Source organism: Myripristis murdjan, chromosome 3 (genome assembly GCF_902150065.1).
Source record: "Myripristis murdjan chromosome 3, fMyrMur1.1, whole genome shotgun sequence".
NCBI lineage: Eukaryota > Metazoa > Chordata > Actinopteri > Holocentriformes > Holocentridae > Myripristis > Myripristis murdjan.
The window spans coordinates 17,473,578-17,488,110 of record NC_043982.1 but is presented as its reverse complement, the minus strand read 5'-3'; the positions used below and the strand labels follow the sequence as shown (position 1 = coordinate 17,488,110).

The 14,533-nt window shown below is 40.5% G+C and overlaps 1 protein-coding gene across 1 annotated transcript; it reads left to right on the top strand.

The window, feature by feature from the left end:
- The first annotated feature begins 5,735 nt into the window (after positions 1 to 5,735).
- On the top strand, positions 5,736 to 12,149 carry rlbp1a (retinaldehyde binding protein 1a). Its single transcript, XM_030076773.1, has 8 exons — positions 5,736 to 5,844; positions 6,676 to 6,716; positions 7,347 to 7,475; positions 7,608 to 7,812; positions 9,451 to 9,629; positions 9,764 to 9,922; positions 10,048 to 10,158; positions 11,124 to 12,149. The coding sequence occupies exons 2-8, from the start codon at positions 6,708 to 6,710 to the stop codon at positions 11,268 to 11,270; spliced, it is 939 nt and encodes a 312-aa protein (XP_029932633.1). The 5' UTR covers positions 5,736 to 5,844; positions 6,676 to 6,707; the 3' UTR covers positions 11,271 to 12,149.
- The last annotated feature ends 2,384 nt before the right edge of the window (positions 12,150 to 14,533 follow it).

Sequence of the window (14,533 nt, the reverse complement as noted above, 5' to 3'; positions counted from 1 at the left end):
AAAAAACAAAAAAAAAAAAGACAAGGTCAAAACCTGGTGTATGGCTGGACCCTGTATGGCAGTTTGTTAGCAGCACAATTACATTTGAAAAGCTGCTGTTTTGGCCTCGGTTCTGTGAACAGCGGCTGTATGGGATGGCAGTTTTTGATTTAACTTTACTCGCCTTTTTTGGTTTTCCATTGGGTGAAAGTTGTAGACGGTACCAGACTGACCACTGATTCATCAGAGCGAAATTGAACAGCTCTGTCTACAAACAAGAAAAGCCAAAGAGACTCGTGAAACTTGTACCTTAGTTGATAATCTATCCGTGAAAAAAATAATTTTGTCAGCAGTCTCTTAGTTACACTAATATTGTTCATATGACACAGCCATTTGGAGCTGATCTTGTTGTCTTAGCGTGCGATCAATTTGGAATGAGCTGCAGTCTATGAAACGCCCCCAGAGGACATAATAGAAAACTGATAGCATTGATTCATTTTTCAAAAAGGCAACGGCAAATGGGGAAACACTGGTGTAACTTCATCACTCACTCAATCAGTGATGGACACAAGTGTTTGGAGGGCAGGTCCCGCTGTTGTGGTCCAGCCAAAAATGTGACTGGTACGTACTTTGCACAGTTTCAGTACTTGTCTCCCTTTCTTCTAACTGACTGCTATTTGAACAAGCTGATGAATAACATGTTGACCTTTGTCTACATAAATCCTTTGTTGACTATAATTAGACTATACTCTGTCCATTCTAAATATAGACAATGCTGTTTTATTAAAATATTGCTCCAAGAGCACTTTTTTTTTTTTTTTTTTTTTTTTTTAAATTTTTGCACAAACACAGAAGCTTTAAGTATCAACTTACCTGCTCCCAGACTAACCTACTGCATGTAAGAAATGGACCAAGGACACAAATTCATGATTCAGACTGACATCTGTAACCTCAAGTTTTGTAATATGTTGTTGCGAGGTCTGCTTGAAGAGAGCAAACCTTATATTGTTCCATTGGTCACCTCATGCACATTAATTCATTGTTTTCTTAAATTATGAGTACAAAAAATCTTTTGGTTGGTCCTGAAGTGTTATGAGGTTGAGGATGAATCCCCTGGCAGGTTGAAAAGGTGGAACAACCTCTGGCTTGTTTGAGTGTGAGCCACACTTCAAGACTTTCAGAACAGTATAACACACAGCTAAATCATATTTAAAACACATTATGCATGAGGCCTGCTTAGACTGTTTTCCAAAATTAGCGAATGGGTTTATAGTTGTGTGTGTGAGAAAGGTCAGTGTTCAGTAATAGTTCTTGTTTTGTTCAACATGTGATGTTCAGATTGTTAGCTGATCAAATGAAACCGAAAAAGATCGGTACTCTTAAAGTCGGTGTACAAATGTCAGCTTTGATTCTGCAAAAACAGCCACTGCATGTGTTGGGGCTTTGCAGTACATCATTATTATAGACAAGATGTTGATACAATATTGGATATTGTAATATCATGATATGACATAAATGTTGTCTTTTCCTGGTTTGAAAGGCTGCATTACTGTGATGGGATGCAGTTTTCTGAACTCATTAGACTGTTCTGTTACCTGGATATTCGTCTTATCCACATGACTAATGACTGATCATCATAGGCTTTGTTTTTTAATATCTTATGAAATCAACAGTCATCCCCACAGTATCATCATTTTTAATATTGAGATGTTACATCAAAGATGTTGTATTTGATTTTGTCAGATTCTCTTTAGCATGTTTGAAATTTTGTGTGAATTTGTATATATGAACCTCTGTTCATTTGATCAAAATGCACTGCATTCACCACCTGAATGATTCCCACCACTTTGACTTTTGTGATTGTAACTAAATTTTACAGGTACTCATGTCCCTTTTACTAGAGTGCCAAACCACACGCTCCAGTTAAATTTGGCTCAGTCAGTTGTTAAACCACTGTAACTTCAAAGTTCAAAGTATGCTTGTTTTTCAGATAAAAAAAAAAAAAAAGGAACTGTATACGGAATATGTTGTGCCTTACAAAATGATTTATTCATGAACCTGAGAGAAGTGTCTTTGCTGACCTTTGTACATTACCTGTTTGTTCAGAGTAAAGTGAAAGGAAAAAATTCTCTGACTCGTTTTTTGTGTGTGAGCAAAAGGCATAAACCTTGTAATCCGTGTTAGATGGTAATGTTTTGTATTGTGTGAGCGTAAACGTTTTTGTCTTGCTGCCCTCTCAAATATAATGAAACTGCCTCTGTCGTGATGCTGATTTGGTAATTGCATGTTACTAGATCAAAGCCACTGAGCAGATTTTAGATCCCCCTTCCCCCTTTGCTCTGTTGCCTTGCCTCAACTTATGCAAAGAAAATCTAAAAATACATCAGTAACTTGTGCTTCGTGCCTCATCATGCTCCAGGTTCCTCCTGGATGCTAGGTTAAAGCTCTGGCAGTTTTATGGCAGGTCTCCTGTGCCTCTAGGTGGGAGTGTTGATCCTCTTTCATTTACTGCCCCACCTGGAGTCCAAAGGCTTTCATTAGGACTAGTTATGTGATCATAACAGTCCCCTTCAGCAGGCGACCTGATTTCCTCAAAGTTGAAACAGCACTGTGTGTATAATTAATAGAGTGAATACACTACTTGCATAAATGAGGAGCTATGCAGCACTAACATGTAATCAGTTTCTGATCCAACTCTGACTTTTCTCTTATCTCTGTCAGATGGACTGTTGATCATTAAATACCCAAAAAGGATAGTTTCCCCTCAAAACTTTCAATTCATACATTTGCATTTCCAAAGACTTCATGCTCGCAGTATGCAGAAACCTAGATGTTTGTTAGATGTATTTCTGTATTTCTGATGTATGTGCTAAGCATGCAAGTAAACCCTGTGTGGGTTTACAGGGTGACATAACTAGCGGGCAATCCTGAACATCAAACAAAACACTTCCATAACCATGCCTGATATGATACACGGAGACATTGTTAACCCCTGTTTTTCTCCTCTGGGGAAACAGGAGGGTATTCATGAGCACCCGCTAATGAGAGAGAGGATGAGGCAGGAACAATAGCAAAGTACAGTAAGTCTGCCAGCTCTTGTTGACAGAGGCCTCAGTGTGTGGAGGAGAGGGACCTAGGGGCCCCGGGCGGACGCTAGCAGCAGAGCATCTGAGCTTCCTCCATTCACCCACAGCTCATTAAGCACATCTCGCAGCTCTCTGTGGCCAACTGGCCCTGATCTGTCCTCTCCTCTCTCGCTCAGAGATGCACATGCAGAGGGACAGCTCTGGTCCCTCTGGTCGGCTTACCTCCAATAGTCAGGTTCGCTTCTCCATGCAGGGAGACGCTGCTGTGAGAATATATTTCCTCAGGGTCCACATGCTTATTTCTTCAGTGTTTTTTCCCTGTCAAACAGTAAAAAAGAAACAAATTGCTGGTTTACAGTGTAAAGCTTGAATACAGGTTAGAAAATATTCAAGTTTCTAACGGCTTAGTGTATTTGAAATTGAACAAGAAGAGAAATGGCTGTGACTTAGAGCACTACAGCCTTGTTTGTGTGTGTGTGTGTGTGTGTGTGTGTGTGTATTACATGGTGTCCCACCTGTTCTAGCTCTTGTATATAGAGAAACACTGAACAAGAAAGGCTATAATTAAACATTTTAATTAGAATGCAGCAATTGGGTTTAAACATTGTGTCAAGGGGGAGAGTGGTTGAATTAATGTGAATAAGAGTAATTCAAAGATGCAATTAAAGTTCAACTAATTCATCTAAAAATAAACTTCAAGCAGGTTCATAGATATGTTAATATCATTGTACACCTGCTTTTCTATGTAAAGTACTACTATTTAATATTCTGATTGTGTTTCCATTCTGAACAGATTCAGAAAATGTCTGCCATTTTTTTTGGTTTGATGATCACAGCTTTGGCAAGTAAGAAATGAACTGATCAGAGGCAGAATCAGAGCTGGCAGCTGGCAGTCCAATGGTAAGTAGACCACTACTGTCTCATACTAGAGTGCGTTTTGTCTGTAGCTGCACTCAGCGTCCACTTTATCAGGTCCACCTGTACAATCGAATGCAGTTCAGTGCAAGAGCTCTGCCATAAATTCTATCTTTTGATAAAGTTTGTGATGTTCGGTTTTTGTTGATATTGTAGAGAATATGTAAATGTAATTCTGTGTTTATTATTGATTGTGTTTATTACTGATTGTTGGTTGTAATTTGCAGAGGTCTTGTACTGGATTACTTTTTTGTCCTCCCTATTTATATACAACGAGGGGGACAGAATAGTGGAAACACCTCTCAACAGTTTTATTGTATTAGATTGTGCAGGTGGACCTAATCAAGTGGCCTCTGTGTGACTGTTTGGCATCATGGTGGGTGCATCTGACGTGAGTCTGAGCATAAATTCGGCACTAGTTGCCACTCCAGGGCAGGATTTTAGGATTGCTGTGGGAAAACTGAATGCAGAATTTTGACTCCTGAGGTGCTGGAATTGGATAACTTGATAAGAACTTGATTTATCCCCAAATAAGCAATCCCCAACAAATTTAGGAGAGTAGGGAGAAATTATTTTATCCTAGTAAACCTACAAACTGTTTTTGGGTGTGTGTTTGAGTCCCAGTGTCCCAGTGTGTTCATGTGATTTCATTTTTTTTTTTTTTTTTTATTGTTCAGTGTTACAGCTTCAACCCGAGATAAATTTGATCAGAACTGGCAGACATCTGTGAGTTAACAAAAGTATCAGGAAAGAAGACGGAAACAGACCGATCTTTTCACATTAATGTTTACAATAAAAGCTCAATTCTCTATTTGTTTCTGCCTTGGCTGTCATTAGAATGTGATTAAATATGGAGTTCAAAGAGAGGATTATTAAGCTAATTATAATGTATTTTGATTTGTTGTTATAAGGTTGTCTGATGTTGTGCAACCATGGATAAGTAATCCCTAATCTTGGTCCCAAAAACAAGAGGTCCCGCTTCTGAGGTGCCACTTCACTGAGGATTTCTGTGCAAAAAAAAAAAAAAAAAAAAAAAAGGAATGTGCAGAGAGGAATGCAGAAAGTGAAGCTGAGGGTTTTGCGTGAGCGGAGTTTCAATCTCTTTCTACTGAGGTGGTCATCTCTTCTGTTTCATTTTCCCAGGCGGAGACGTGTTGAGCTAAAATCCCACCATTCAGCTCACATGTGCCGGGTTAATAATCTCCAGCAAATCTGGATGGGTTGAGGTGGGTGTGACCTGTGTTACACAGGAGCCCGAAAGGATTTGAATGATATTGGTGAGAGGAAAAAAAAAAGTAGCATCATGCATTATTGATTTTGTAGACTATGATATGGCGTTTCAGAGGAATATTTACTGGGATACATCCATGATCCAACTTTGAAAATCCTGCAAGTAGAGTCTCACCCCTTATTTCTTGTTGGGTGTCAGGTCGCATTTGCTTGTTTTTGAATAATCTACTTTAGGATTGTGATGAGATTGGAGTTGTTTGGTGTGTCAGTAAGCCAGTCTTTTAGATATAAGTGCAATTCTGTTTACCTATATAATCTGAAAGCCATGCTATATTATGAGATCAGAAGTATTTAAAAACTGTTGGAAATATGATCACCCACATGGAGTGGCATTTTCATCAATAATCCACCCTTTTCACGTGCATGTGCAGCACACTTCTCTCCTTCTGTCCAGGCTTCCGCTGTCATTTTGTTGTTTGCATCATGTAGATTAGCCACTCATAGTAATTCAGTGTGTCATTTTAATCCCTCTTTGAGTGACACTGTAAGTAACTCCTCCCCTCCGGGTCCCCTCTGCTCCTGCCTCTCCTCTCTGTGTCGTCTCCTCTGCCACTTGGTCTTCATCTGCTCTGAGGTAAGACTGCTTGATTATTTATTTAAAAAACATCACAACTTTAACTTTACTGATAGGTGCATCATTGGATAAAGATGCATGACAGGCCTTACAAATGTAATGCAATACTCCTGACAAGCATTAATGTGATCATTATAATATATCAATGAACTGATCTGGTAAATACTTCAGATTAGATGTTGGGTAACAGATAGTAACCTTCACTGGCGTAACATGCAGATTCAGTATCATTAGTTTTGCTCACTGTATATGCAATGTTGCATTGGAAGTTCTGTGTCTCATCACAGTGATGAGACACTTACTACTGACAACATGACTAAATACTGGGTTAAAGCCCTTGTAAATAATAAATTGAAACATTCAGATGACTTTCCGTTGTAGTGAGTAAAAAGATATGTTCTTGATGTGATGTTTAGAGGGCTCTAGACAGTCTGTGGTCAGAAAATGTCACAGGAGTGTAGCAGTCTGTAGATATCAGCTGAATTTTGACTGAGTTGCATCTGCTTCTTATGCAAGAGCAAGTTTGTCTGCTCAGCTTATCAGTAAAGAAACCACAGTTGATAATCAATGTAATCCACCGTCGTAATAAATGAATTCAATTAAGCAAAGAGAAAGTCTCCATTCTTTCTGCTACACTGCTTGTTACACCTCGGCAGATTAGACACGCCAGTAACAGGATTAATTCATTTCTGATCCCATGAGTTTGCCTTAACGAACTTTAATGTTAAACTCCATCTGAGACAAACAAATCTGAAAAAATACTGCCTTTGGAATGACTTGGTGGGAATTTCTTTTTGATGTGTGCTTGTTCCATATCTCCATTCTTCCCAGTGTTAGTGAAGCTGCTGAGAGACGCTGCAACCATGGCTGCTGTAAGTTTACTCTGCAACCATTCAACAGAGTCACTGTGTGTCTCTGTGTAAGCCAGTTTGTCAGTGTCTGGCCCCTCACTTGTTGTTTAGGTAACCTGTGGCAGGGATTAAAAACCTCAGCTCTCTTGCCTGGGCGTGATGCTGCTTAATACTACTGTTGTGCCGATGGACGCTGGCTCTGGGATGGACTCTTAAGCTGTTTTTAAGAAGTGGCTTTAGAGGGTCTTTCTGTAATCATGTGAAGCAGATTACCAAGCCACTCACTGGGGTGCATCATTCACGGTCAAGCCCTTGGCTGAGATGGGCTGCAGGGTCTTGTGTGTGTGTTTGTGTGTGTGTGTGTGTGTGTGTGTGTGCTAACAGTATATGTTATGTACTTTTTGAATCCTTAAATGACACCTCATTATAGTATTCAGACAGTATTCAGCAGCACTTGTAACTGCATGTAGTAGACAAGTTTAATATTCTCGCTCCCACTGAGGCTATAATAACCGTGATCTAATGAAATAATTTGTTAACTAGTACAATTTTACTTTTCACTAATATTGCAATTCACTCTGTGTCTGTTGTTGCAAATATATGAAATGTCAAACATATTTCAAAAGTTCAAACGTGCCTGTCATTGCTCAGACTGGGACTTTCCGCATGGTGTCTGAGGAGGAGCAGGCCATGAGGTCCAAGCTGGAGCATTTGACGGTGAAGGATCACGGGCCGGTGTTTGGACCGTGCACCAAGCTGCCGGGCCACACTGTGCAAAAGGTAAAATAAAGAAATAAATACATAAAAATAAAATAAAATCACCAAACTAGACTCCAACTGATGCACTAGTGAGCAATGTTGAAAGTAAGTTTGCTGAGGAACATCTGCTTTGTGGTTGGGCTTACTGTCCAGGCGAAAGATGAGCTGAATGAGACAGATGAGAGGCGAGCGTCTTCACTGAAAGAGCTGCGGCTCTTGATCAAGGAGAGGGCGGGCGAGGGAGACGACCTGGCCAAACTGGTGCTGGAGCGCTTTGGGGACAAACCCGATTCTCTGCTGCTGCGTTTCCTCAGGGCCCGCAAGTTTGATGTCGTTAGAGCCCACGAGCTCATGAAAGGTGAGCAACAGCAACAGAGCTTTTGGGCCTGGCAACCAATCAGATTTCTCTAAGCTCAATTAACATTTGAAACCTGGACAAATTCAGTTGAGTTCTTAAAAAAAATGGGGGATAAGGTAAGTAAGTGAACAAAAAAAACAACAAAAAAAATACAGGAAAAGTAGTAAAAGAGAGAAAAGGTTTGACATCTTCCTCCCAAAAAAACTAAATAAGAAAACTATATTTAGAATTATTAAAGTGACATATTGAAACATCAGATCAGTGATGATGGATCAGATTCAGATTTCTTGTGTGTAAATGCTTGTGCAAGGCATCTGAACGCAGCTTCAGAAGCAGAAGAAGGACCTTTTGAAACCTAAGCGAATTCGATTAATTTCTTTCAAAAACATGGGGTAAAAGAGAAAGAAAGAAAGAAAGAAAGAAAGAAAGAAAGAAAGAAAGAGAAACACTTACAGGAAAATGTCACAGAAACTAATTTAATAATAATTAAACCCCATATAAAAAGAACAAAAATGAATTTTGTTCAGGAGGTGAAATAAAACCTTTCAGGGGGTTCATTTTTTGGAGCTACATTGATTCATTCATGGTCAAGTGCAAAGGCCCTGAAACGTCTGAGGCCGGCACCGAGCAGCAGAGACCATGAAGGTGGAGATGGAGCTACCGTTCATCTTTCCATCCATCAGTCCATCTATAGAGTTCATAATTTGTGCACCACTTCAATGACAGATGGATAAACTGAAGTACTCTTGCGTCTTTATGTCCCAATAATGTAATGTTGTTGCTCTAGCTGCTGCAGACATTTCCAGCCAGGTTTAGTAACTGAAGGCCAAACCTCTTTTGTACTTTCTCCTGCATGAATCATGCCCATCGTCGAGGAGACGGGGCGGGGGTGGGGTGGGGATTGTTCATTAATTGGAGGCTTTGAGATGCTTCAGAGTTCCCGCGACAAAGGCATCCTTTGTGTTCAAATAGGCCAGCAAATTTACTTTGCTTGTGCAACCACGGTGTTGAGCTGGGAACATGGCAGGGCCCGAGTCGATTGTTGCTGGTTTGTGAGAAAACAGAGACGACGCCGACGACTCAGTCTCATCAGGAGCAGCCGCCATGCTCACATAACCAGACAGGAGGCACCTGCAGACACACACATACACACACCTCATGTGTCTGTGTATGGGCAAACACCTTTACACAACATTTTAGACACCATTGTTCACAGACTAGTGCACACACACACACACACACACACACACACACTGCTCTTTTATATAGTATGGGATTTTTGTTTTGTGAGAGAGGAATGTGATGTGAACATGAACTTGTCCCATGGGGTTAATTGGTATTCCAGAGCAAAGCCCCGAACACATGCACACACACATGCTCTCTCACTCTTTCATACGCACACACACACACACACACACACATCACACAGTAGTAATGTGTTCTTCTGGGTTAATTGGTGCCTTGGTATGAAGAGCAGAAAAGGAGACAGACTGACAGTGGTGCCATTGTCTCTAACAGTCTGCTCTCAGCAGTCATATAGTTTATGAACTAAAGGTGACTGAGACGTAAGAGAATGCTGCTGACACGGTGCTTGTGGTGTGTGTGTATGTGTGTGTGTTTGGGGGGGGGTTCATGCAGGTTATGTGCGCTTCAGGAAGGAGTACCCCGAGCTGTTTGAGAACCTGACCCCTGAGGCAGTCCGCAGCACCATTGAAGCGGGATACCCGGTGGTCCTGCCCACCAGAGACAGGTTCGGACGAGTCGTCCTGCTCTTCAACATCGAGAACTGGGACCTGGAGGAGATCACCTTCGATGAGGTCGCTAAACTCACGAGCAGTCACGCAGAGCATCGCTGCCCCTCGGTCATGAGTGCATTCCAGTTCTTGCAGAGCCTCACAACCATTAACTGTGCTCTAAAAATACTGTCTTTATGCATGTTTGTATGTTACAGACCTTAAGGGCATACTGCGTGATCCTGGAGAAGCTGCTTGAGAATGAAGAGACGCAGATCAATGGCTTTGTCCTGATCGAGAATTTCAAGGGCTTCACCATGCAGCACGCCTCGGGGATCAAGCCTACTGAGCTCAAGAAGATGGTGGACATGCTGCAGGTTAGAGGAACTGGAGGGTCCTGACCCACATGGTGATCTTAGGTTTCTGCAGCTTTTCTGGTGCAACTTCAGAAATCAACAGGTCTTGTTTTGAAGTCTTCAGCTGTGGTTCGTTTTGTGCGCAGGATTCCTTCCCGGCCCGTTTCAAGGCGGTCCACGTCACTCACCAGCCTTGGTACTTCACCACCACCTACAATGTGGTGAAGCCCTTCATGAAGAGCAAGCTGTTGGAGAGGGTGAGAGGGGGTGAAAGGCGGGCTGAGGGACAAACTGAGTAGACATGTTGGGGTTAGAGATCGAGCATGGCTTTCAGCTGGATTGTGCAGCCGGTCAGGGCCGGTCAGAGCACTGTGCTTATCAAACCTTCAATGTCAGTAGTAGGGCTGGGACGATATGCTCATTTCCCGATTCAATGCGATTATGAGATTTGGGTCCTGATTTGATGTCTATTGAGATTCTTAAGTATTGTGATTCTCATTTCAAAATTGCAATTCAGTGTGATTTTTTTTTTTTAATCATCCACTAGTTTGTTGTAAAGTTTCATAAGGCCGTGATTATCCTAAAGGTCACAGTGGGTCATTTTATACAGTGACATCAAATTTTTAAAAATTGTGTCACGACAATGAAATGGCTACTACAGCACACATAAATAAAACTGGGCTCATTGACTCCAGTTGAGTCTCAGCTTTCCAGTCAAACCCAATTTATGCAATTCCAATTGTTTAGGCTCCAGTCTACAGAAATACACCATTTTACAACAGGCCAAAATAACACATTTGGACTGCAAGGTTTGTGCCCTAAACTGCATGAAATTAGCACAAGGTGGGCTTGTCTGTAAAGGGGAGACCGATGGGTGCCCGCAGAACCCATTTTCACCCAGATTTCTTGAGATCAGAGGTCAAGGGACCCCTTTGGAAATGGACATGCTAGATTTTCCCTCACCAAAATTTAGCCTAACTTTGGAGCAATATTTTACCCCTTGCTGACATCCGAGCATGACATACTTGGTACCAGCAGACGCTTAGGGTGTCTAGTTTTATATAATACCAATATCTTTACTAAATCAATTTGGTAATAAAAAAGAAAAAGAAAAAAAAAGAATCACAATACTTAGAATCGATTTTTCCCCACCCCTAGTCTTTAGGGAAAAAGCAATGTTTAATTTTTTTTTTCCTATCAAACTCTGTCTAACTGTCCTCAGGTGTTTGTTCACGGCGACGAGTTGGATGGCTACTTCAAGGACTTTGACGCAGACATCCTGCCTGCAGATTTTGACGGGAAAGCTTCTGTTGCTGACTACAAGGCCATCGCCACCATGCTTTTTGGCTCAGAGGACACGGCTCTCTAAATTCGCTCTCCAAACAAGCAGGCTGGAAAAGCGCCCGGCTCACTCCAAAACCAAGAGCTATAGTGTCCTTCACCCTAGATGCTTCTTTTGTGATCAGATCAGATTTGAGATCCTTTTTGAAGCTAGGTTGACGTTTAAATTGTATTTCAGGCAGTTCGTTTCAGGGCAGAAAGAAGTATCTAGAGTTAGGAGCAAGGAATGATTTGCAAGTGGGTAATAGTGATTTAAATGGGACAGGAAAATGATGTTTAGAAAACTCAGAGAGAAAAAATGATCAGACTTTAAGCTTGTGTGTCATGATTTTAGCTCCTCCACATGATTGTATTCCCTCTCCCTCTGTGCAAGCAGAGAAAGAGAGAGAGAGGGAGAGAGAGAGAGAGAGAGAGAGAGAGTTGGTAAAGCGATGGCCAAGCTCACAACCAGAATAAGATCAAGATGGAGTTTGGTGGGTTTTTTGCCTTAATTTTTTTTTCAATGCCATCTCCTGAGAGCAGCCTTGTACCTACAGTCCTGTCAGTGAAGGAAATGTTACAGTAGGGATCCTGTATATTACAGTATCAGGTGTGAATTGTAGAATGGGTTGAAGGAAATATATAATGGATAAGCATGTATTAGATTATTCTAGAAATATCAGACAAGCCAATCTCCTGATGCAGTGCCATGAAAAAAGTACTGTTTTGTCTCTAAACAGCCTTGTGTCAATATCTGCAAATACTAAGTGTGACACTCAGATGCATGTCTTACCATGAAAATGTTACAGTTTGCATTGGATCTTTTTTTATTTGTACACCAGCATTGTGGTCAATTGTGATACTACCAGTAATTTAGTTTCAGAAATGTATTTTCAATAAAATAGGACTTTTTGTCTGTCTGTAGTTTTATACAAATTGCCATTTTGCCTGTGCACATCAATTACACCTGATCATGAGATCACACATCATGTCATTCACACACACTCTAAAGCAGAGGTTCTCAAACTGGGGTCTGGGGACCACCAGTGGCCCTTCAGAGGGTTGCAATGGGCCCCAAGGAAAAGGTGGAATAAATGTGTTTCACTGTTATGATATTCTCAGGACAGTAAGACAACAGGGGGACATTTTAATCATATCCTGTAATCATACTTGTTTGATCTAGTTTAACTAAACTCTTATCCCCCCCACTTAACAACAACATTCTCTCAGAGGAGATTCCTTCAAATGTGGTCTATTGTGTGAACATTAAAAAGTTTGGAGAACCCATAATTAGAATAATAGTGTGAAGACAAATGTAAGTGGAACAGCGGAAATTGTATTAAGTTTAAAATGCAGTGTACTGCAGCTGCCACAAGGGGGCTCAAGCGGATCATAAATTAAATAAAATCCATCTCATATACTCCCTGTCCTACCCATCACTCATTCCCATGTCCAAATATTTAGCAACATCAGGAAAAAGCCTCAGTATTAAATGTTTGAGGGAAAAAAATACTGTAGCCTTCTTTTCTTCCCTCTTTCACATTTGTGCCCAGCAAACAGTAAATAAAACTGAACCTGTTAGTGAAACACCTTTTTTTTCTTTTGAGAAAATAATTTATTTTGGAACACAATAACCATATTTCCTCAAATCATTGGATCACACACACCATTGATTTCTTTAACAAAAACACCCAGAGTTTATTATCAGAGTTCATTATGTTGAGTTGTTAAATGTGTGCCACTTCTAGTTTCACAATGCCACATCCTGTAACTGTCTTTACGCATCAAAATGGTGTTGTAAACAAAAGATTAAAGCTGTATTATGTTTGGGTTTATGTTTCATGGGCAAATACATGAAGCTTTGTTACACCGGGCTCTCATCCATTTGTTTGGACAGAGAAGATTCCAGCTGGAAATACAACTTCAATTAGAAGAATGCAATATTAACCGGTGTTTATCCCAATTCAAGGTCCCTTTCTCAGTGCCTTGACATTTCAAGACAGTGAATGAGCTAATCATCCACCTCTTTAATTTCCCAAAAGGTAGATGAGCACAAAATCTTGAACAAACTGGTTTGAAGTGCTGGAGATAGGATGAACACAGAAAGACATTTTTACATTAATGGTAAAAGAACATTTCAGATCCCACACTTCATGTTAAAACAACAACAAAACAAAACAGAACAAAACAATGAGTGTTAAAGCATATGACATCCTTTGTTCCAAAGTACTTTGACACAATTTAATTCCCCTCTTACCATCTGTATTACACTGGTAAGAGAATCCCTCCCAACTGGTTATTGCCTTAAACCTTTCATCCCTGGTCCCTCATATATCTCAATATATATATCTTTATACATTTCTTTCTTTCTTTTTTTAAATTTAAAGTGAAGACATGTTTTGGTTCGTCAACCAGAGGTGGTGATATGACACAGAATATACCTATGTTCATTCATTTACACTCACGCTCTGATACATTTGCACAAGAAAATGATAATAACACAAGATGTCACAACAATACAGAGTACAAAAAAATACACAAAATAATTCTATAGAAAAAAAAAGTAGTTATACATCCAAACTTGCATTTTTGTGCAAAATTGGGGGAGGCAAAATTCATTAGAAAGAACACAATCGGCTCTTGTGGTGTTACAGCAGAAACTGGGCTTGTGCTGGTGTATCAATATTAATCTGATTCTACGAGCCAGGATGTTTACCAATCACATGACACTGCCAACTCATTTTAGATGAAATGCGAACTGTGGACAGGATGAGGTATTCTTTCACTGATTGTATATTGTGACTGCAGGCCAATAAAAAAAAGATGTGTGCCATGAAGGACTGGTGCAGAATGAGGCAGCTGCAGTTCGCTCTCTCTGACTACAGATGGCAACACTGATCTGGCCTTCAAAATGCAGGATGGCAGCCGGGAGCAGCAAAGGAAGGAAGCGGTATCTCCAAGAAGGTACCCTCACTTTTCAAAACTAGCACAGTCACCACTGGTTAAAGAACCACACCTGAGTTTAAAAGTATTTGCACATGTTTAGCTCTGCTGGGGATATATATTTTTGCCTGTAAAATTTCTCTGGCTGAGCGTCTGTCAGCAACATAAAAATCCTAAAACCCTCACAGATGATCATGAAATTTGGTGGAAGATAAGCCTTGAGCCAAATTCCAAATATTTTCCATGACTTTTCCATAACTGCACACCAAACTTCCATAACTGCATTTCTGCAGTGCAATGAGAAAATCAATGATTTAATGACTTTTCCAAAACTTTAGGGATATCTGATCATTTTCAAAGACATTTAAA